The 22,195-nt window shown below is 39.4% G+C and overlaps 1 protein-coding gene across 8 annotated transcripts in view; it reads right to left on the reverse strand.

Annotated features, from left to right (window-relative positions):
- Positions 1-22,195, reverse strand: part of EPS15L1 (epidermal growth factor receptor pathway substrate 15 like 1) — a 46,396-nt gene that overhangs the window by 11,139 nt on the left and 13,062 nt on the right. For 4 of the 8 annotated variants that reach the window (XM_066336261.1, XM_066336259.1, XM_066336265.1 and 1 more), the window contains 11 exons: positions 21,831-21,916; positions 21,390-21,462; positions 20,714-20,875; positions 19,618-19,815; positions 19,195-19,359; positions 17,259-17,385; positions 17,087-17,137; positions 16,594-16,730; positions 15,804-15,864; positions 15,351-15,433; positions 13,743-13,875 (listed from right to left, as the gene is read on the reverse strand). In XM_066336261.1, the coding sequence (XP_066192358.1) occupies positions 13,743-13,875; positions 15,351-15,433; positions 15,804-15,864; positions 16,594-16,730; positions 17,087-17,137; positions 17,259-17,385; positions 19,195-19,359; positions 19,618-19,815; positions 20,714-20,875; positions 21,390-21,462; positions 21,831-21,916 (1,276 nt within the window). Of the gene's footprint in view, positions 1-11,317; positions 11,550-13,742; positions 13,876-14,228; positions 14,805-15,350; positions 15,434-15,803; positions 15,865-16,593; positions 16,731-17,086; positions 17,138-17,258; positions 17,386-19,194; positions 19,360-19,617; positions 19,816-20,713; positions 20,876-21,389; positions 21,463-21,830; positions 21,917-22,195 lie in introns of those variants that run through there. The other 4 variants (XM_066336262.1, XM_066336260.1, XM_066336264.1 and 1 more) reach the window with 4 other exon arrangements.

The raw sequence follows: 22,195 nt of genomic DNA on the forward strand, positions 1-22,195 counted from the left end.
ATATATTATTTGTAGTAATACAGCTGTTTTTAAATGTCCAACTCTTTGAACTGTAATTTAATAGGAATCTTATCATTTATTCCCATTATGATATACATAATAGGAAAGCACAGAGAAATGGAATCAATCCCCAAATTTCAGAGTGTACTTGGCACATCTAAGTCGTAGCCTGGGAACTTTTCAGAAAGTACTTTGGTATATGCTCATGAACTTCGTAAGATATGCTCAGATCTGTGGGAATACTTTTATCAAAGGGAAATAAAGATTAGAAAACTTGCACTAAATAAATTACCTATCCAGCAACTTCCAGTAAATCCCAGCTCAGCCTCTCCTACGCCAGGGCTAGCCAAAAGGCCATCCTCTCTTGTATTCAACTGGCCTCTATTCCCCATAGTCAGAGGCACATGTGGACAGTGAGCTGAAGGAATTTGGTGTACAAAATTTGGAACAGAAAGAATCAGGATTACATGGAGCTGAGGATATCACGCAGACTCTCATTAGCGCAGTGTCAACGTCAGACTAGGATGCAATATAGGCACCACTGGCAAGCATCGAGCTGCACAGAAAGTGGGAAGCAAAGTAGTCCCCAGCCGAACAAGCAGACAGAGAGACATGGAAAACAAGGCATATGCAGTAGGAGACAGAACTGGATTTATTAACTCCCGAGAGTGTTCAAGGGGAACTTGATTGTAGTCCTGCAAGTCTTCCATCAGGAAAAAGGTGAATGGATTTAGACTGGACCAGAAGAGATTCACATCAGACAATCCACAACATTTTTAAAACCTAAGGATACCCCAGATTTCCCAGGGAGCTTATCACATTCATACTATCAGAGAACATCCTGAGTTGGAAGGGACTCATTGGTCCCTCAACCCTGACCCTAACCCTAGCCTTCCACAGCCACCACAACAATCCCACTCTGTGCCTGAGAGCATTGTCCAAATGCTCCTTGATCTCTGGCAGCCTTTGACCCATGACCATTGCTCTGGGAAGCCATTCTATCAACACATTCACGAGGTTTGAGAAAGTCTGCAGAAATAACACCTGTTCAGCTGCCTTGAAGCTGGAAGATAAAGATCTATTAAAGCTCACCCCAGCACTATTTTCCATGGTTCAGTACATGCTCCATCCTGGATAACACACATGACATAGATACACAGATCCCCAAGGCAGCAACCACTTGTGCGATTCCTAAAGAGAGGCAGATGAGGCCAGTGCTTTGTCCTTCATGGAAGGAAGTGACACAATATACAGGAAATTGCTCTCCTCACAAGCACAGACCCTCCCTCACTCCAACCTGCCTTTCCACAGGCCACATTTTGTTCTGTAGAATGGAGTGTTGCACTTCCATCCTGCTCATCCTCGTTGAGCTCTCCATCTCATGGAGAGCTCATCCTACAGCTCTCACCACTACCACAGCCATCCCATGCCAGGGGACATACAAACCTGGCAAGGGATGAGCAACTCAGCGTTTCGCATGCAATGCTCCACATAAAAGAGTAACTTATTTTAACTTGTTTTAAATTAGAGTCATAGATTTCCAGAATGGTTTGAGTTGGAAGGTACCTTAAAGCTCATCCAGTTCTAGTCCCCTGCTGTGGACAGGGACACTTTCCACTAGACTGGGTTGCTCCAAGCTCAATCCAAACTGCCTTGGAGAATTACAAAGAGAATTAAAGTATCTGCATTTCCAACTTCGGGTCAAGGCAAAAAAAGAGCCCCCCATGCTATTTCTCCTTCCTCTACTGCCAGTTACTAGCAAGGAAATTCCCCCTCATTTGGGCAATTCATCCTGTGTTGCCCAAAATCAATTTGGACTGATGGAGGGAAAACTGACCCATTTAAAGCTGCCCTATTCTTAGGTTAAATTTTCTGCTAGCGAAATCACTTTGTGGAATTGGTGACTGTTAACACAAACGCCAGGTTTGCAACATATTTGTTCAGCAAGCCTGGTTTTTCTGGGTGGCCTGTTTAAGGTTTTTGCACAAGCTCCAGGTGGTTTTGAACCTGCACAGAGCATCAGGGTTTCTCGTGCTTCATCTTCACAAAAGATCACAAAGAATCCCTCTGTTGTAGAGGAAATGCCACCATGTAATGAGAGTTACTGCTAATGATATTGAAAGCTTTCATTTGACACACTGAGTGCCACTTTCTTCAGATTTTTAGATGTTAAAGAATAGAACAGGGTGGTAATTTTTCTATTTTGAAAAAAAGCGAGAGGGGAAACTCTTATGCAATCAGGTTTATCTTTTGCAGAGCAATTTTAAGGGCAGCACCTACTCTGAACACATCAACCCCAGCATGCACAAAATCGTCAAGGAGCACTACAATCAAAGAACCTCCTGAGCTGGAAGAGATCCACGACAAGCATCATGTCCAACTCCGAGTCCAAATCTCTCCTTTAGTGCCCTTTGTACATTGCTGACAGTTTGCTTTATCCTGCCACACTGCAAAAGTGGTTTTGAGGCCTGGCAGAAGTTTGTTTGGTTCAGTTAGATGTTCAAATTTACTCATTTATTAGACACAAATTAGCAATAACAACACCATCATTATCTTTCTGATGTCTTTGCTGACTCACAGCAAGTGTAGTCTCCCATCGTAATGAGTGTACACTTAACTGCACAAAGATTTTTGTAGTCCCATGTTTAGTGTATCAAACAGGATTTCTACAACATAAAGCAAATGTACCCAAGCCACAGTAAAACGTTACCAGCTGTTCTGACAGACATTGGTAAAACTGCAATACTGCAAAATATAGTCGTGACTGAGATTGCATTAATCTTCCATTTGCCGGAAAATGTTGTATTTTTACACTACTCTGCTCATCATTCTGAGGTATGGCAGACAAACAGTTGTAACCCTTATTTGATTTTCCTGCTAATAGTTTCAGGGGAAAAAAAAAGTTCAGAAAAAAGCAAAACAGGTCCTATTCTGAAACCACAGCAGTTTCAGCAGTTACCCAAGTGGTGCACCCAAACCACACAGAGGACTCACTTCAGCAAAAAGAGATGATGAACAAAATGGTTTACCACAGCAAGTGCTGTTACTTAGAGTGAACTCCACCCATACAAAGGTTTATCTAATTTCATACCCCACAGCAAACTTGAGTTTGGAGGGCTGAGATCTATATTTCAAAGCAAATATAACCTCACTGGTAGGATGCAAACACAAAATTTGTCTTACTGAATTACAAGATATTGACAACAAAGTGAAATATTTAGAGCTGTCTCAATATTCTATGTTTCAATGCTGGGCCTGACTTTCTGCTTAGAAGATGATCTTGCTGAATGATGCAAAGCAGCATTTTTCCTGCCTTTGAAGCCTGGATGGATCATGCTCATGGGAAACAGGACAGAGTGGAAATGACACAACTTCAAACTTTCACTAAACAAGGGCTCCTTTCCAGGAAACTTTCTAGACTGAAAAATATCCTGTAAGAAGTCAGAGTTGTGCTGCAGAGGATAAGGAGTGATAGGGTGAGTTAAGTCCATACCTGTGATTATACTGGACCATATAATCCCAGGATTTCCATCTCTCCCACTGTTCAAATGGCAGAAGAAGCCTCAGGTGCCTTCCAGCACATCCAGGCAGTTTGCCAAATTTACATCTCATTCCCAATTTACTCAGCATGTTTTCACCATCCTGTTAAGATTATCCTCCAGTGATGCAGAGTAAAACCTTCATAAACTGAACTTTACAAAATCACAGAAAAATGATTACTAGTTTAAACTTTGCCTGAAAGTTAGTTACATTAAGCTAAATTTTCTACAGAATAACTGGAGGCCTTTGTCTTCCACTCAGGCTATTACTGCACTGTATTTCAAACTCAACTACTTGATGATAATGTTCTTTGCAAAAAATCACGTGTTTTTGTAACAGAAGGGAAAAGTATTCCCATGCAAAACCCCCTCAGAACTGTTTTTGCTTAATAGTTGCAAAGTTTGCACCTGGAGTTCACTGAAAACTTTTGCTTAAGAGAAGTATTCTGACAATCTACAAACTTCTTGAAAGGTGAGAAATCGTTACACGTACAGCCCAACAATCTGCTCTGAAATAGCTTTTGGACAGCCTCTTTCAACCATCAGTACTGAAATATGTTTGAGAGGCCAGCATAAACAAGAGAATCAAAGCGTGAATGGAATTTTTAGCTTGTGGCCAGGCAGGTGCTCCACCCATGAGTCATTTATCCTACACAACAAGGGATGCCTGTGTTGTAATGCAACTGTCAAGTCTTCTAGAAGACATGAAAAATAAAAAAACTTTTCCTGTCAGTCACAACTTTGAGGCTGATTTTCTCACTCTCGGCTGCAGATAAGGGGAAAAAATAAAGGTAAACAGGCACCATGGTTCTTGTGAATAAACTCTTGGTGCTGAAAAAGTTCTTAGGAAACAGGTGTGTGGTATCATGCTGAAATAAACATCCCAACACTCCTATGATCTCACAATGAGTAAAGAAAAGAACTTTATATATCCTGCTCCAGACTGAATGATTGATCCCCACAACTTCAATATATCTACATAATTTAGAGTCAAATCTAAATTAAATTAAGGGAATTATATGACTTTTTTTCTCTGATTAACACAATCCTTTATTTTGTTCCTAACTCCTTATTACATCCATTATACCTAACAAGACGTCTTTTAAAACTTATCTGACTAAATACATAGAGCAATTCTCTACATGGGGACATTGCACATGGTGCAAGTAAAAAAAAAAATCCACAAAAACTTGATGTGTTTAAACACTAAGTATTCACAAGACATCATTTTCTTTCAAGAACTGAACTCAGCAAATGCACAAGACAAAACATTCAGACTTTGGCCTGCATTTATAAACAAGATACTGAACAAACTGTGAAGTCTTAATTTTGATCTACTTGAGACACTGAAGACACATCTTAGGCAAACAAACAACTAAAATCCACTTATATGTCCAACTCAAAAAGTAGCAAAGATCTAAGCTTTCTTTACCTCACTGGAAAGTGTCAACATGAGGTCAATGTGCACTGTCAGTGCTCTTGGGCTGGCTTAAAGATGAAAAATAAGTGCAAAATGGCAAAAACAGTCAAACCATAAAATGCCTTAAATTAGAGAAGTGACACATACAAAAAAGAACTATATTTATCGTTGACATGAAGGAGGAGGAAGCATCAAACACAAAGGAAGGGAGCAGCAGAAGCTGCACAAACATCACTTGCACTGCCCTGAGCTGGGCCAGCTGCTGGTTACACAAAGAAGGAGCAAGAGGCTTCTGAAATGGTCCCAGGGTCCAAAAGACAATCCAAAAGAGTGAATCTAGAACTTACAGTTGGACAATCCTGGTCCAGGGAAACCTGGAACGTGTCTGCATACACATTATTATCTGGGTATCTATTCACTTAAGCTTCGAGGTCAAAGTGCCATCAGAACACACTTTCAGGATTCCTCCGTAATTGTGAGCACCTGGGGGGCAAATCTATCCGTAATTTCCCTTGCAAACCCCCTGCACCACACGAACTGAACAAAAAAAATGCTCTGCTAGTAATTTGTTCTTGCACTCCTAGCTTCTCTGGAGCTGACAACAACCCTCTGCTACCACACTTCTAAGAAAAGGCAAAGGATGGCCACCCCTAATTAGAGAATTAGTATTTCTGTAGATGATGGATTACAACATTGACCGCAGCTGTAAGTTTTCAGATTGGTTCAATAAACACAATATTAAGATCCTGAAGTCCTGTTAAGGTCTTAAATCCCGACCCCTTTTCATTTTTTTAAGCTACTAAGAGATCCAGATATGGTTTATCAGCAAACTGGCAAGATGAAAAAACAGGAGTTGATCAGTCAGATCTTGCTTGAATCAGCCTTTTCTGGTTTTTTTGGTAGGACAGCAAAATACATCTAGCAGTCTTGCAATTAGTGATTTGGTGAAGCACTGAGCCTTAACACCTTGATTGATTAAATTTATTATCAGTAACATCATTACTATTATTGTATAATAATTTCTAGTCATTCAAACACTGTGCAAACCCTTGTGTTCACACTGAGGTCTGGAGCTCCACAGAACCAGGCCTCTATGAGAGATCAGGGTCATGCTTCCTAACCAAAGGCAGGCTACTGTCCCCTATATTTTTCCATTATTTTAACCTTTCAAAACCGTAACAAGTAATAAAAACACTGTGAGAACAAAACTGAAGCCCTTAACTCAAAAAAAGTTAACACAGAGGTGTTAACCACTAACTTCTGAAATGCCAATATTCAGTTGCCATCAAAACCAGAACTACAAAAAATAAATGGATCACAAAACAAAGGTGATGTTAATTGACAAACTCCTCATGTGCACTCTGGAACAGTAATTTCCCAATGGAATTTATTTTAATAACCTGTATTTCAAACAGCAGCTAAGTAACTCCACTAATTTATTTCTTATATAGGATGAATCCAATATGTTATTCCTTTAAATTTACTCAGTGGTTGTGGACTCCTCAACCCCGGAACTGTTCAAGGCAAGTTTGGACTGGGATTGGAACAACCTGGTATAGAGGAAGGTCTTCCTGCCCAAGGCAGGGTGGTTAGAACTGGATGGCCTTTATTGACCCTTCCAACACATATCAGTCTGAGATTCTATGATTCTATGCATTCCAAGTTACACTTGGAATGTAACTTGGAATATTTTTCTGCTATTTACATATTTGCACCCTTAAGAAAAACTTAATTTTTGAAGGGCATTAGCATTTAAGAACTTCACTATTAATATAATATTCACTACCTCTATTATTCACTACTATACAATAACATAACATAAATTATAACATTTACACAAGCTAAAAAATGGTAGTGCTAAAATAATTGCATATATTAAATAACCATTGCAAGAAAGCAGCACACTGAAACTGAAAAGTGTACTTTCGTCCTGTGTTCTTCTTTCTTTCAAAGTTAAAAAGATGAAAACCACTATATGCAAGCAACAAAAATTTAGAAAAGGCTGAAGCTTTCTTACTGCTCTGTGGTGAACGCTCTTCCACTGATATCACAGAACCCCAGAATGGTCTGAGTGGGAAGGATCTTAAAGCTAATCCAGTGGCACCTCTGCCATAAGGAGGGACACCTTCCACTCTCCCAGGTGTTTCAAGCCCCATCCAATCTGGCCTTCCAAGAATCAGGCAGCCACAGCTTCTCTGTGTCAGGGCCTCACTACCCTCACAGAGAATAATTTCTTCCCAACATCCCATCTCACCCTATTCTCTGTGAGTGTGATGCCATTTCCCCTTGTCCTGTCACTCCATACTCTTGTAAATATTCTCTTTCCATCTTTCTTCTGGGCTCCATTCAGGTACTGGAGTGCCACAGTCACATCACCCCAAAGATTTTCTTGTCCAGGTTGAACAATTATTTTAGCTCTTCCTCATAGCAGAACTACTCCATCCCTCTGATTATCTTGGTGCTTTGTCTGGACTTGCTCCAACGATGCCAACTAGTACCTGGTGGCACTGACTATATCTTGTCATTTTAGTACCATGCAGTAATTCACTGAGTGAGCATGGGTCACTGAATGCACCAGCAGCCTTAAAGGCACTCAACTATCTCTCTGGCGCTTGGGTGCTTGAGTTTCCTCTGCCATCCCCTAAGGAGGTCTACAGGAATACTCAGTGGTAAAACCCAAGAAAATGCAAGGCACCATTTGGAACTGATTGTATCCTACAACTTGGTGTGCCTTGTGCCCTTGGAAGCCAAACTCCTATTGTGGTGCTAACTTGATTGGGAAGGAACTCTTGTGTCTGAAAGGGCACACAAAAGGCAGATACAGCACCACAGTGTTCAATGCCTTTGTCTTCTTCTCCACATCCTTAATGTACAGCATCAGTAAGGCAGGGCACAACCTGCTGTAATAGGAGGGGTCAAGTGTTGCTCGTCCTCCCTGGATATACAGCAGCTTCCTTCAGGAACCTGAGGGCCTGACAAGGAGTCCAGAGTATAGAGAGTAATGTGTCAGATGCTTGTCAGTAGTGGTTAATCTCACTGGTTAACAGCGCTGTTATAACCACAATGTGGAATGCATGGGGCTGCACTGAAAGGATGTGGTAAGGGTGGGGCATAAGCACTAGGTCCCACGATCAAAGCACTAAAGCATTTTACTTATAACCCAATCACTGACACCCACACAGCAACTTCCTGTACTTTAAAAAAAAAAAAGAAGAAGAAAAAAAAAATCTGTTTCTCTCGTTCTGTAATCAACAACTTTTACCTAGAAACTAGTTAGCGGCAAACTCTGACTGATTTCAATCTGCAGCTCACAGCAGAAAACATAATTTTTAATCTGTGAGAACCTACCAGAGCCATTTTAACTGACAGGTTTCAGTCTACCAGTTCTTTCAGATTTTCTTATCCTTAATTACACAGAAGTGTCATAAATCCTGAGAACGTGCATAAGAAACATAAAGCAACCAGAAGTCAGGTAGTGCTGAACACCACAGGCAGTTCTCTGCCAGAAAATAAAATGTAGTTATAAATCTACAAAACTCAGCAATGTTTTAGGGGAGTTTGAGAAAATAGTGTGCAGCGGAATGTGGATCCTTGTCACAGGGCATCTTTGTTTAAGAATGTTGAGATACTTCACTATTACTTGCTTTTTGTTTATCCCAGCTTGTTACACAAAGCACTGGCACTTCTTCAGTGCTTTTTCAGCATTATTCAAGAGAAAACATCAATAAACTTACAAAACGCTCCACTCTTCTCCAAAGAATCCTGCAAGTTCTCCAGTAGCACCTGGTGAATATCAACTTACTCCAGCCAAGTCCTAGGGGAGCCCTATGAAATCTAATGTCCATTAGGAACTTCATGGAGATGAATACCTTCCTGAAGAAAAAGAACATGCACACACTTTTCTTAGGGATTTTCATTAGAACAGTCTTGTCAGAAGAGCTAAAGGACTTTTTCTTGGCTGATCTTCCTCAGCCTTAAGAGAATCTTAAACCATGTATGGAACACAGATCTTAAACCATGTATGGAACACAGATAGTGACTCTTCAATTCTTTTTGTGAAACAGTAAGTTGGAGCTTTGAGGTACCCCAGCATCTAGGTTTGCTGCTTCTGGAACACCTTCACCTTGCTATTCTCTACTGGCATTCACTGAGCTATTAACCCTCCTCCAATTCTCTTTAAAGATTCTGCACTTAACCTCTAAACAGTTATACTGAAAAAAATACTCAATAATAAAAACAAACATGAGATTTGTCTTGGACCAAGCAAGGATCAGATTAGGACTCTGGGACTTTGAAACATCTGAAAGATCTTGACAGACTAGTCAAGAACAGATAAGAAGGAAAATTAATTACTATGAACAAAACAAGCATAAGGCTGAGATTCTACCCAAGATATAACTCTAATTAAATAATCTCATGATTGCCGTACTCTCTCTTAATCTTAGTATTCAAGAAGGGAAAGATATGGATCTGAAGGGTGCCTAATTCTTGCAACACAATAAGGGCTTGCCTAACCCTGATAATACCAATTAGAGAGAGCTGTGAACTGAACTACCTGCTAATACACTCATATCACAGCTGCTCCTCAATGTTCCAGCTGTGAAAAAACCCAAACATGAACTATAAACAAACCAACCAACCAAAACAACCAACCCATTTTCACTTTACAAGCAGCCAGCAAACAGGTGAGGATGTGTAGGACCAGATCTGATGACCCACTGCAATCCTGCAGCTGACAACCCTGGCAGCAGCAGAGAAGTTCCTCTATACGCTGTGCAATGACTGTGTCCAGAGCCTGGACATGACAGCAGCTCCCGTGAACCACAAACTTCTTTTAGAGGTCTTTCCAGGTAGGAAAAGGCCTTTTGCTGTCATGCCCAAAAGGCTTCATTTCAGGACCAGTGCTCTACAACTTCCTCATGAAGGACTTGGATGTGGGACTGGAAGGCAGACTAAGTAAGTTTGGTGATGACATGCAGTTGGGAGGAGCTGTTGACTCTCTCAAAGGCAGAGATGTGCTGCAGACAGATCTCAACAAAGGAAAGGGCTGGGCAATCTCCAACTTAACATGACAAGTGCCAGATCCTGCCCCTGTGCCAGGGCAGCCCTGGATGCATTGACAGACTGGGGAATGAGAGGTTATGGACCAGCCATGTGGAAAGCATCCTGGGGTCCTTGGTCGGCGGCAAGTTGGATTTAAGTCACCAGTGTGCCTTGGCAGCCCAAAGTGTCACCACATGCTGGAAGGCACCAGGCCCAGCATCACCAGTTGGCCAAGGGAGGGAATCCTCCCGCTCTGCTCTGCACTGTGGTGGCCACACCTTGAATGCTGGGGGCACTCTGAGCACCACAAGATCCAAAGGAACTAAAGCTGCTGGAGAGTGTCCAAAGGACAGACACAGCGATGGGCAAGTGTCTTGAGGGGAAGGGTCTTGAGGAGAAGGGTTTGAGGAGCTGCTGAGGGCACTTGGCTCATTCAGCTGGAGCAGAGGAGACCACGGGGAGGCTCCTCGGGGGCTGCAGCTCCTCCCGAGGGGAGGCGGAGGGGCAGGGGCTGAGCTCTGCTCTGGGACAGGGACAGGAGCCCAGGAAGGGCTGGAGCTGTGTCAGAGGTTAGGATGGATCTCAGGAAAAGGTTCTTCCCCCAGAGAGTGGTGTGGCACTGACCAGGCTCACCAAGGCAGAGGTCACAGACTAAAGGCTGTCAGAGCTCAAGGAGTGTTTAGACAATGCTTTCAACCAGAGGGTGAGATTGTTGGGCTGTCCCCATGCAGGGCCAGCAGTATGACTCTATGACCCTTATGGGTCCTTTCCAACTCTGGACATGCCATGATTTTAAGTGCTTCCCTGATCCTGTGCTCAACTCCATGGGTCTGCGCCGCCTCTGTTTTCATGAAGGAATGAGACTTGATGCTGAGCTCCTCATTCATCCGGACAAAACAGAGACTCATGGGCAAGGTGAGAACTGCGGCACACTTTGGTCCAGGATATTGTGCAATCCCTCAGTGGATTATCAGACAATGTTTGCATGTCACATGCAAAAGCTTCGCATACAGAAAAGCATCACATCAGGGATAATCAGGAACAATCCCTGGAGGATCCTGTTTAGTTTCCACTACCAACTGCCTGGGAAATTAGACAGTTTCCAATGCTCTGCAAAAGTATTTCTATTTTCTACTTGACTGCAGATGTTTGAGAACAAGTAAGTTTTCTTTTAGAGCTTTTTACACCTGCCTATCAAAATGCAACCAAACCACAGAAGTGTTTTTCAGTATTAAACCCTCCCCCCGACCCCAACAGAAAGAACAGTTTTACTAAAAAGAGTATGAGAGCATGGAACAGAAAGGCAAATTACAGGTTTCTCTGGTAACAACTAGCATTTATTCAACCTTCAGCAAGATCTGTATCACTTACTTGTTTTTTAATAAACAGCCCAATAAGCAAGGTAAGAAACAACGGAAGTTTCTTGTCTGTTGTTTGTTTGCTGAGCCCATTCTAACACACATTTTATGCCTTTATCTCTTGCTACAATCACACTATATTACTATATTATTTCTCATGCTTTAAGTAACCACTGAAGATTGCCTTAGCTGTGGAAGGAAGGGAGGAGTAGAACTGCATAAGCACACAAGGCTCATTTGCTTTAAAAAAACCCTGTTGTTTCCTCCTTAGTCTATTTTATCATAACAACATTTGCTTTTGGTAGAGCAGCGGAACCTCACAAATATTGTATCTCCCTAAAAGGAGGGAAGAGACACACTTAAACCATTTTTAACCAACTGATTAAAGGGTGAGTGCACATGTCTAAATTAAAAACATATTAATAAAGGTGAATATTCACCAAATTCCTCAATATGTACAAAAGAGAGAATGAGGGCACAGAAATCCAAAATCCCTCATGTCAGTACTCACCTTTGCTGCTACTGTTACACTGCATTTGCTAAGAGTAATCATGTTTCTAACAAGGAATAGAAATAAACCACATGTAAGAGATTACATGGGTATATTTAGCACTTATTTGAATCATCCAACTTCATATAGGCCCTGTTATCACTAAAATATTGTACATAGACATTTTTTCAAAGATGGCCACTTGCATTCTTTCCTTGAAAACCAAATAAAGAAAAATAACATTATTCACAGTGTAAAATAAGATTAGCTTCAGCTTTTTTATTTCTCCTTTTATTCATGTCTGTCCTAGTGATTGATATTTGTCAACATGACATACTATGTGGGGTTTTTTTTTAACTACTGAAAGCTCTTTAGTACCTCAGTAGTAGAAAGTACATAAAGCAAGCTTGGAACAAACTGCTTCAGGGGCTTTTCCACAATCCTAGAGCATTTCCTGGCAAGTTTGCATCAATACTCACCTACAAAAACCCTCTTATTTGTTGCTTTGAAGGTTTTAGGGTACACAATCATCTCTTTAACAATAAAATCACAGCAACAGGAACAAACTAATGCTGCTGCGCTTGTAAGTCTACTGCGTGAAACAGTGTCTTTCATATCTTGGATCAATGTATGGGACAGGTAATGACTTTAAGGATACCTTGGTAGTAGCTAAGCGCTTGTCACATTATCCAAGGAGTCCATTCTAGAATAACTGGTTTGCAAAACCAGTCAGATCAACAATGCCTGCCCCAAACAGGCTGCATGCTCTGCTCCAAAATGTACCAGCATAAAGGCAGAGAATCCACACACTGCAGGAGACATTAATCATGGATCTGTTCTCTTCATACTATGCTTTCTATCTTTATATATCCACTGTCTGTGGATATATAAAGATACTACATGATGATCAATGTGTTTAGTGCAAAATTCTGTGCCTATTCATAAGCAGAATCCAGCTTTTGTTGGTTTTTTGAGCCTTAAAGTTCCCTCTTAATATCAACTGAACTCTGCCACTGTTGTTAAAAGGAGACTTGAAACTACATGGCTTCAGTTCTTTAAACAGCTTCACTGGTAGCTGAGTATCTTGAAAATAACTCCAGGTGGGACCAGAAATTAAAGCTCCACTAAGAGAGATCTTATTTTCAATTAATGAGATTTATATATCTCCCAGATTTCCATAAATAATGGACTTGAAGCAGGAACAAAGCAATATATATTCAGAAAGTGTTTTCTGTTTAATTCATGCAGTAATGTGCAAATGCAAGAATGATCCTACCTGGAACAGACAGACCAGGACAGGTCTGTCTAACCATACAGCCTGTTCTTGTTAGTATCTAGTGGAAGACGCCTCAGGAAGAACATCAAAACAAGATAAAGATGCAGCCACAGTCAGACTGCCTTGCCACTCAGCTACAAAGGAACTAGAGCCAGTATTTTGGTTTTTGGGACTTCCCATTGCCTCTCCTTCTTCTAAGAGTTATCTAGACTTTTTAAAGACCATTTAAACTTTTTTGCATTCACCATATTATCTGTCAAACATACAAATAAATCCTAAATTTAGATCACCATGTAATAACAAACCTCTTTATTTTAAAGATGCCACCAGTCTAATCTTACGTATTGCCTACTTAGAAAATACAGGGGTTTTCCCCCTGTTTTCTCCTGCCATATGTGGTTTTACAGATCTGTCACAGCACTCTCTCATCATCTGTTTTGCAGTTTGAAAAGTTTCAGTCTGGTTTACTGATAATTTTGTAAATTTACTGATAACTTTGTATCTTCCTCCATGGTTGAAATATAAGATAGATAGTAGACTGTCAACTTGTTGTTATATCCAGGAATACACTGGTAAATTGAAAGAAGTAGCTTTTAAAAGAAGAAAACCTCCTTACCACTGGGTGGCTTGGGTCGTGGAGGGACATTTTTCTTCGGTGGTAATGCTGGTGTGTCTGATTTGCTTTTGAAAGGGTCATCTGCAAATCCTGCCCCTCCAAAAGAGGAGGCAAAGGGGTCTGAAGCTACTGACTACGCGAGGAAAAAGAAAAGAGATGTAAGCACACTGTAGAATACCTGCTTTTTCATGAAGCTACAGGTAAAGTCAAGCAAAAGCATTAACTTCAAAAGGTGAGGGCAGATGTACAGAATTGTCAGTGGTGTAGGAGGCTAATGCCAAATGACAGAGGGGCTAAGATTCCACTAACATTCAAAACACCTTATGCTCTTAATCATTTAAGTACTTCTAGAACTTTTAGTCCTAGCAAGAAAGATGATTAGAAAATAAAAGGAAGTATAACTCTACTTTTTACTATTTGGCAATGAACAGTCATACCACAGCCTGACCTTCACTGATAAACAGAACCTGGAAAAACACAGCCCACTGCAGAAGACATAACTTTATTCCAAGCTTTTCTGAAGTTACACACAGGTATTTGACTTTTTAGCAAAACCTTAAGGAATGTCCAAAACCACATGTTTAAATACTCCTATATTCAGATGGCTTTTCTAAAGGACTGATTAAGGTTTTTTTAAAGGATTGATTCAGAAGTGCACAAGTATTATGCCAAGCAGGAAAATTTATCATTGCAAAATGAAGGAAGAGGAATTTTGTGAGCAAAGGTGAAAACTGCAGTCAAATCTTGGCTAAAATTTCTACCTCAAGCCAGCTATGTCTATCGGTAAAGGCTGTTGCCATCTAGCGGACAGCTAAAACCCTCCCCAAAATAGTCATAGTTAGGGGAGAAAAAAAACCCCACCAAGAAATGTAATTAGTCAAAGTAAAATTATAATCTATTTTCTTTTTTAAATTTACTTTACTGTATTCAAGCATTACTGTAGAACTAACGTAAGGAGTTGGGCACTGATGTTAACTGTAAATTATAAAATACCCCTCAGGAAAGTAACAGCAGACTATGATCCATTTTTTTATATGTGTCCTGAATCATCTTCTTCATCTTCTATTTAAAATGAACAGAAGTTGCACATTTAAAGCATGGGAGAGTCTGTATGACTGTTAAGAGCAGAGTAATGTTAGTTTGCATACATTTAGTAGTGTAGTGTTTCATTAATAGTTGCACTCAATCTTAGAGGCCTCATCCAACCTAAATGATTTTAAGATAAGTTTAGAAACAAGTTAGGATACTTACTACAAAGTAACCAAGACACAAATTCCAGGATTAGACAAAGACTGGACACTGAACTATATTAATATCCACAACAACTAACTCTTCCTACAAGTTAGAACTAATTTCTTTCCCTGATCTGGTATTTGAAAATATTTGTGAAAAGTTTATTTATCCCTACTGAATCTACCAGCCTTAGTAAGGCGTTGCCATATCTGACATGATTGGAAAATTCTTTGCTATGTTCCTAGTGAGGCTGATTGGGAAAAAAATGAATAAAACCAGATTGTTCGCTGAAAAGTTATAATCATACCATACTCTTTAAAGAAGTGTCTGTACATACATTTTTAAAAGCACAGTTGCTTTCCTTTTAACCTTTACCTTTGACATCTGACTGAAGTCTGCAAATCCCTCACCACCACTGAAAGCACCACTTCCAAATGGATCCAATGTTCCAAATGGATCTGGAACAGATATGCAGGAAAAACCCATTATTTTGAATAATACTTAAGAATTACAAGGAATGCCTGATGGTGCCAATGAAGCACAAAACTAGGCAGGTCATTAAAACACACCTGCATTTTGACCCATCGTGAGATGTTTAAAGAGAATTCCACAAAACAATAGGTTTTCTACTAGTTGTTTGGAGGGGAAATGCAAGAAAAAAGTGACATATATAGTGCCACAAAGACAGTCTTCATGAACTGTAACAAGACCATGATGCTTGTTGCCAATGGTTCACAAGACTCTTTATTCTCAACTTTTATATTTGATTCTTCCTTCATAAAAAGATACCTTCTAATACACCTTCATGTGAAAATGTTTACCTCTTACCTGGACCTTTTGAAGAGATACTGGAAGATGTAAAAGGATCAGTGCTTTCAAAAGGGTCAGGCTAAAGAAGAACAGATATACATAATTATTCTTCTGCTGGACTGTGCACGTACCTCATCATGCCTATCAAAATCTCTCATGGTTTTTACAGTTACTCTTCCATCTGACAAGCTGGCTTTTATTTAAGTACAATCCTATACTGCAAGATGAACTAACTTCCCACCAACTGAAACTGATCTTGAGTAGCAACACTCAATGAATTACATCAGAGTGAGGAAAATACTAATAAAAACAAACCCCAAAAAATTCATACTCCCCCCAAACAAGCACACACATGTACATCAGAACAGTTTAGAACTGCGGCGATGGCTCTAACAAGCGTGCTCTGTGTAGTCCTTCCACTGTGCTGGATCCAGTGTCTGCTGAGGACTCAGGAATCCTTTAGCTAGAGCAATTCCTCCATCTCATTCACTATGTGACTGCACAAATCTTTGGAATGGAGGGAATGGTGGGAATGAAGTGGGTGCTGCTGGTTTGAAATTCCCAACAGAGAGAAAAAATATGCACCTAGCAGCACCTTCATGGTGAATGTGTACCTCATTATCATGGAACCAGAGAGAACACTCCTGATTGCCTTAACAATCCATACTTACATTTTAAGAATATAATCAATAATATTTCATCAGTTAGGAAAAAAGTGTTTCGTATTATTTCACTCCTTTTAGCTTTCAGACAATAAGCCTGCCAATAGTAAAGAAATCTATTAAGTGTAGATTAAAAAATTACTGACCTTTGACGGTAAAGTGGGGGTTTTTGTGAATGGATCAGAGGTAAATGGGTCATTCTTCACCTGTTTCTTGAAGAAATCCTCAGGGGCAGAACTACGAAACGGGTCACTTTCCTTAAACGGATCTCCTCCAAAGGGATCTAGAAGGAGCATGAAAACGTAAACAGAATGTAGTACTAGTGCATCTATAAAGAACATTCTATATTTGACCTCACACTCATTGATATAATTTTTATTACACAAACACACAGTGTTTTGGTAAATCTGATAGACTTCCAGAGAGGGTATTTACTATGTTTATATGAAGCTTTCAGATTTATTAAAGCGTTACACGCTTCTCATTCAACGTACTGAGTCCGAATGCACACCCTGTCAGGTTTCTATGTTCCCACATGCAAACCAAAAATCTGAAGCCAGGGAAATCTTAATGTTTCCGTCGTGTTTGGCTACAAATTGTTTATACCACACCTGTCCTGTCATTAAAAAGGGCTATTACCTGCTGGAGCAGGTGGTTGTTCTGCAAAAGGATCATGCTGGAATGGGTCACCTATGCAGAAGAGAAAAACAATTTCTTTTACCTACTGTTTAACAAGATGACAAAAGTTTGTTAAAATATAACTTATTCAACAATTGGTCTTCAAGGTCTTAGATAAGCACTCGTCACTTACTGCCTTTGAAGGGGTCTGCTCCTTTAAACGGGTCAGATTTGAAAGGATCTTCTGACTGGAATGGGTCTGTATGCAATTCTTGCATATTATTGGTAAACATCAAGGCTTTATTCTTAAATGGATCATCCTAAAAATTAAGATGAGAAGCATCACAGCAGCTTGTCATGATGAAAATGCCCAGTTACCCATTTAGCAGAAAATGCACGCTATCTTGGTTCCTGTTTAACAGTCTTTAAAATTACTTCCTAAAGAACTTTCTGAATATGTGACTTCTAAGAAGTAATTACACAGCAGAAGGAAATGCGTACTCCAAGGCTACACAAGAGTGCCAAAAGATAACAGTACATATAGCAATTAAATGTTAAAGTGTTGCCCATATTAATATATTCAACTATCAAATACTTAAATAACAAAAGCAAACCAACCCCAAACATCACAGTATCAAAAACTTTCTCTCCACTATTACAGCTCTGCGTGAGGTAAGACACTGATTTAGAAGGAAAGGATACATAAATAATCTGTGGACTACAAATAATTACTACTGAGTAGTCAGACACTAGATTGCTTCTTGTTAACTCATCTTTGAGCTTAAAGCTCCAAATACTCATTTCCCGTGATAAGCCACTTCATGCAGGAAGTCACCCCAACATTTTCATGACAAGAGGTTTCTCAGCAGAGGCCAAATCTACGTTTGTCAAGTTGCAGAAAATACCCTGCATGAACAAGGAGCAAATTGAAGTTATGAAACCTCTTTGTAACATTCATTTGCATAATATCCCTGGCTTGGGTCTGGTTTGGAGGTCTGTGATGAAGCCCCAAGTGCATACAGCACCCGAACGGCAGAATTCCAGGGACAATGAGAGTCATTCCATCCCAGTGTAAGGAATATCAGCAACTACCCACTGACACTGTCCCCAACACCAGAAAGAGACTGGATTTCTTCCCTTCCTTTACAAGATGCAATGAAAACATCCTAATTAATACTTCTCAGAACAGGGGGAGGGAGGTGGGGAGAGAAGGAAGGAGAAAGAAGAATTGAGAAACAGGAAAGTGACACAATGGTTTAAAAAACTTGCTATGAACACAGACTGGTGTTTTCTGCCAGTAAGTGGCTCCTAGGTTTTGCAAGTAAGTGAAATATCTGTAAGTTTTCACTGGAAATTAAATATATTTATGCAAGCCATGCAAGCACAGAAACTAAGCGCTAAAGTTTAGTGACCTTTTTAAGACCTTTAAGTACCTGTTTCTCAAAGTACTGTCCTTTTTTATCTACACTGTTCTTCTTTTGAGCAGTTTGCTTTTACAGAGCAAGTGTAAAGTAATGCATAAAGACAGCAACATCTGGTAAATATTTACACATTATATATTTATCTTCATACTAAACCCATAGCAAATGCTGTGCATACAAGGGTAAACGTTTTCATAATGAGGGAAAACAAAAGAAAGTTCTAGTGATTTAGAGGATTATTTAATACCCAAATAAACATTAACAAAAAATGCTGAAGAACTTGAAAGATTTTATAATTTGGGAAAAAATGCTGATTAAATAAAAAACATAATAAATGAAAAAGATGGTGCTGGAATTATTTAAGTGAAAGAGAATGACCCTTTTGGAAAGGGACCATGAGAGATAATAAATATAGCTCACTGTAGAGCAGAAATTTGTAGAGCTTCTTTTGGAAATAAGAAGGAAATACACGACAAAGGGAAATTTACAGCGAGACAAGATTTCACCTTGGTAAACTGGACAACATTCAGAAAAACCAAAACACCTGAGCCGGAAATAAAGCCCCACCTCTGTCCTGAGACTCAACATGTGACAGGTTACAAATCCACAAGACCATGTGCCAAATACCAACTAAACAATACTTCAGATTAGGCGCAAGTCAGAAGATTAATTAGTGTAAAATGAACGAAACTACAGTATTTTTTTTACCATAGGTCCATAATTGCTTCTTTCTGTCTGCCCAAGGCCTTCACTCATGTCTGCTAAATTTGTCAGACTCCCACCATGAATCCCATTGAGAGCTTCATTGTATTCTTCAATGCTCTTATTCACTTCCTGATGGCTCTCTTGCAGCTGAGAGAGTTTATTCCTTGCCTGAGAAGGAAAAATGCTTTAGCATGCTACACATTCAACAACACTGTCATTCTTATAGTCTCCCTAAACACTGGTGCCTGACAGTTGCATTTTATTCCCACCAGAATTGAATGCTTCCTGACTCAAACCAGGAATTAACCTACTAAATACCAGTCAAAAAGGCTTATTTCACAAACCAGGACTTTTTCCTCCTCTGAAAAAGCATTTTTCAACTCAGCATTTCAAGAAGCAAAAAATCGTATAAAGTACAGTGAATACCTGGTTTATTTCTTCCTGGGTTGATTTTAAAGATTTGATTATTGTTTCAAGCTGCACTTTTCCAGCCTGGATACTCTGCTCTAGCTGAGTCTCTTCCTGCTGGAGGCGATTCAGCTCTGCTTTTGCTCTATTAAGATCATCTTCCTGTAACTTTAAATCTGATTCCTGAGACTGAATCTGCATTTTTAATGATGAAATCTGAAACAACACAGTAGAAAAATCAGAGTGAAATTTGGAATGAATGAGACTTATTAAATATACAAGAAGTAACAGAAGGTGGTAAAGCAACCTATCAACTACTAAGGAAAATATTTAGAACTTAATATGAAGAAATGCATGCTGCTTCCACTGTTACACAAAATCCTTGATAAAAGTACATTCAATAAAACCAAGAAATACTATTTTACATCAGAGAAATACCCCACTACTTATAAAGGCAATCAAAAGCTGTTTCCTAGATGTTCACCTTCAGAACTCGGTTCCATTCAAATTTATCAAGTAGTTGAAGGTTGATTTTTATCTCTTTTAAGAGATAAAATTACACAGTTGCTTATAAGCTTCCTTATACACTTTCTTATGTGACTTCCTTACACAGTAAGTTTCTACCTTAAGATAACATCCTATTTCCACTAGCAATTGCATCCACCTGAAAACTCAATCCTGATGACATTCAGAGTGATCAAAACCAGCACCACTGCCATGCACTGCCTGGGTTAGGACTAGTGATTTTCAACTGCCCTACTAGGATGAATAAATGTTTCAACAAATGAACAAATTAAATGTTGTTGTTCAATAAATGAACAACAATTCCTGTAGAAAGGAACCCCTGGAGATCATCAGGTTCAATCTTTCATTTATGACTATTATGAAAGGTATTAAGGAGAGCAAAATCCTTTCTTGGACCTCTGTATTTGTGTGGAAATCGCTGTTTATGGTAGGAAGGAGGGAAAGGGAAGGGGACAAGGGGAAAGGAGACAAGGGGATAAGGGGACAAGGGGATAAGGGGACAAGGGGAAAGTTTATTCATTAAATAAATAGAATTTCCCTCAACAGAAGACATATTACTCTTGAGCGGGTCCAGAATTCACATACTTACCACCTGTGTTTCTTCCTGGCATTTCTGCCTTACATCATTCAGCATATCTTTCAGTTTTGCTTTCTGCTGGTCCATCTCATCCAGGCGGTCTTGCGCATCTTGTTTTTGAGCCTCCAGCTCTTGCAAGTTACTTGTTTCCCTATCTAAATCATTTTGCAGTTCCTGAAGAGAATTCCACAACTTGTAACTCACATTTAGCTGTCATCTTAAGGAAAGATCAGCCACAGACAAAGAATTTAACAAAATTCAGAGTATTTTCTACATTATACACTCTGCATTGACCTGTTTTGTTTCTGCAGGAACTTGTGTAAGACATCAGGAAATAAATCACTGCTCACAAGAAGGAAAAGGGATTGTGACACAGAGCACACGGTACTGAGTTATCCTAATTATCAAAACCAATACTCTCCAAACAATGATTTCCTAAATTACAGTGTTAAACACTAACAAAAAAGACATTTCAAACTGTTCACTTATACTATGCTTACATTAGCCAGCATCAGATGAAAATACTTCTGAGGGAGAACAGTAAAATGAATTTTTTTCTGCCAGTTAGAGGGAAATCTCAAAAAAAGAAAGAATGCCAAAAAATGATAGAACAAGAGAAAAAAATGCTGAATTGTCATATATTACTTAGATTAACATGAAAACTACTGATGAAAAAAACAGTTTTTACCTGAACTTCATTGGTTTTCTGTCTGATTGATTCTTCCTTTTCCCTAATGTCCTGCTCCAGAGAATATTTTTCTCTGTCAGACAAACAAGAACACGTATTTGTGACTAGTTAAATAATACAGCACACATGCAAAAATCAACTAAATACTATTCTGAAAACACCACGCAGACAAAAATGCCAGCCCATGTTCTCATGTATTTTTTAAAGGAGAAAAGGTGCATATGTATCAATTATTCTTTGAAAAATACCATCTGTGCCCATCATCAATCTTCTGAAGTCACCTGAGAGACGTGTAGGGTATCATTATGAAATTCATCACCAATTACAGCAACAAATAATGGCAAAATGACTAAAAGAAAATAAAAGTAACTGACACACCAGTAGTATAGACTTATTTTGTTATTCTGCACCAAGATTTTGTTAACAGTCCACAACTATTACCTCTGCAGCTGTGCAATTTCTTGACTAATATCATCCAGTTCCTTCACACCTGTAAATTCGCCTGATCCAACAGAACTTGCACTGTCCTGTTAAGAATGAAACAATCTGTTAAAATGTCAAGTTGTAACAGAAGCTCTTCCTTTAACAAAGGCTGAGGACAGACACGGGATACAAAATCCTCATTATTTGCATTGGCAAAATTCTATGAGAGACATCAAATTATTCTGTAACAAGCAAGGAACATGCCACACAATTCTACTCCTGAGACAAGAGAATTTCTAATGTGCCTGTTTAACAGACAGGACAGTTGGAACACATAACAATGAAAGGATAGGCACAATGTCAACAAGGAAATTGCAGACTAT

Source organism: Sylvia atricapilla, chromosome 26 (genome assembly GCF_009819655.1).
Source record: "Sylvia atricapilla isolate bSylAtr1 chromosome 26, bSylAtr1.pri, whole genome shotgun sequence".
NCBI lineage: Eukaryota > Metazoa > Chordata > Aves > Passeriformes > Sylviidae > Sylvia > Sylvia atricapilla.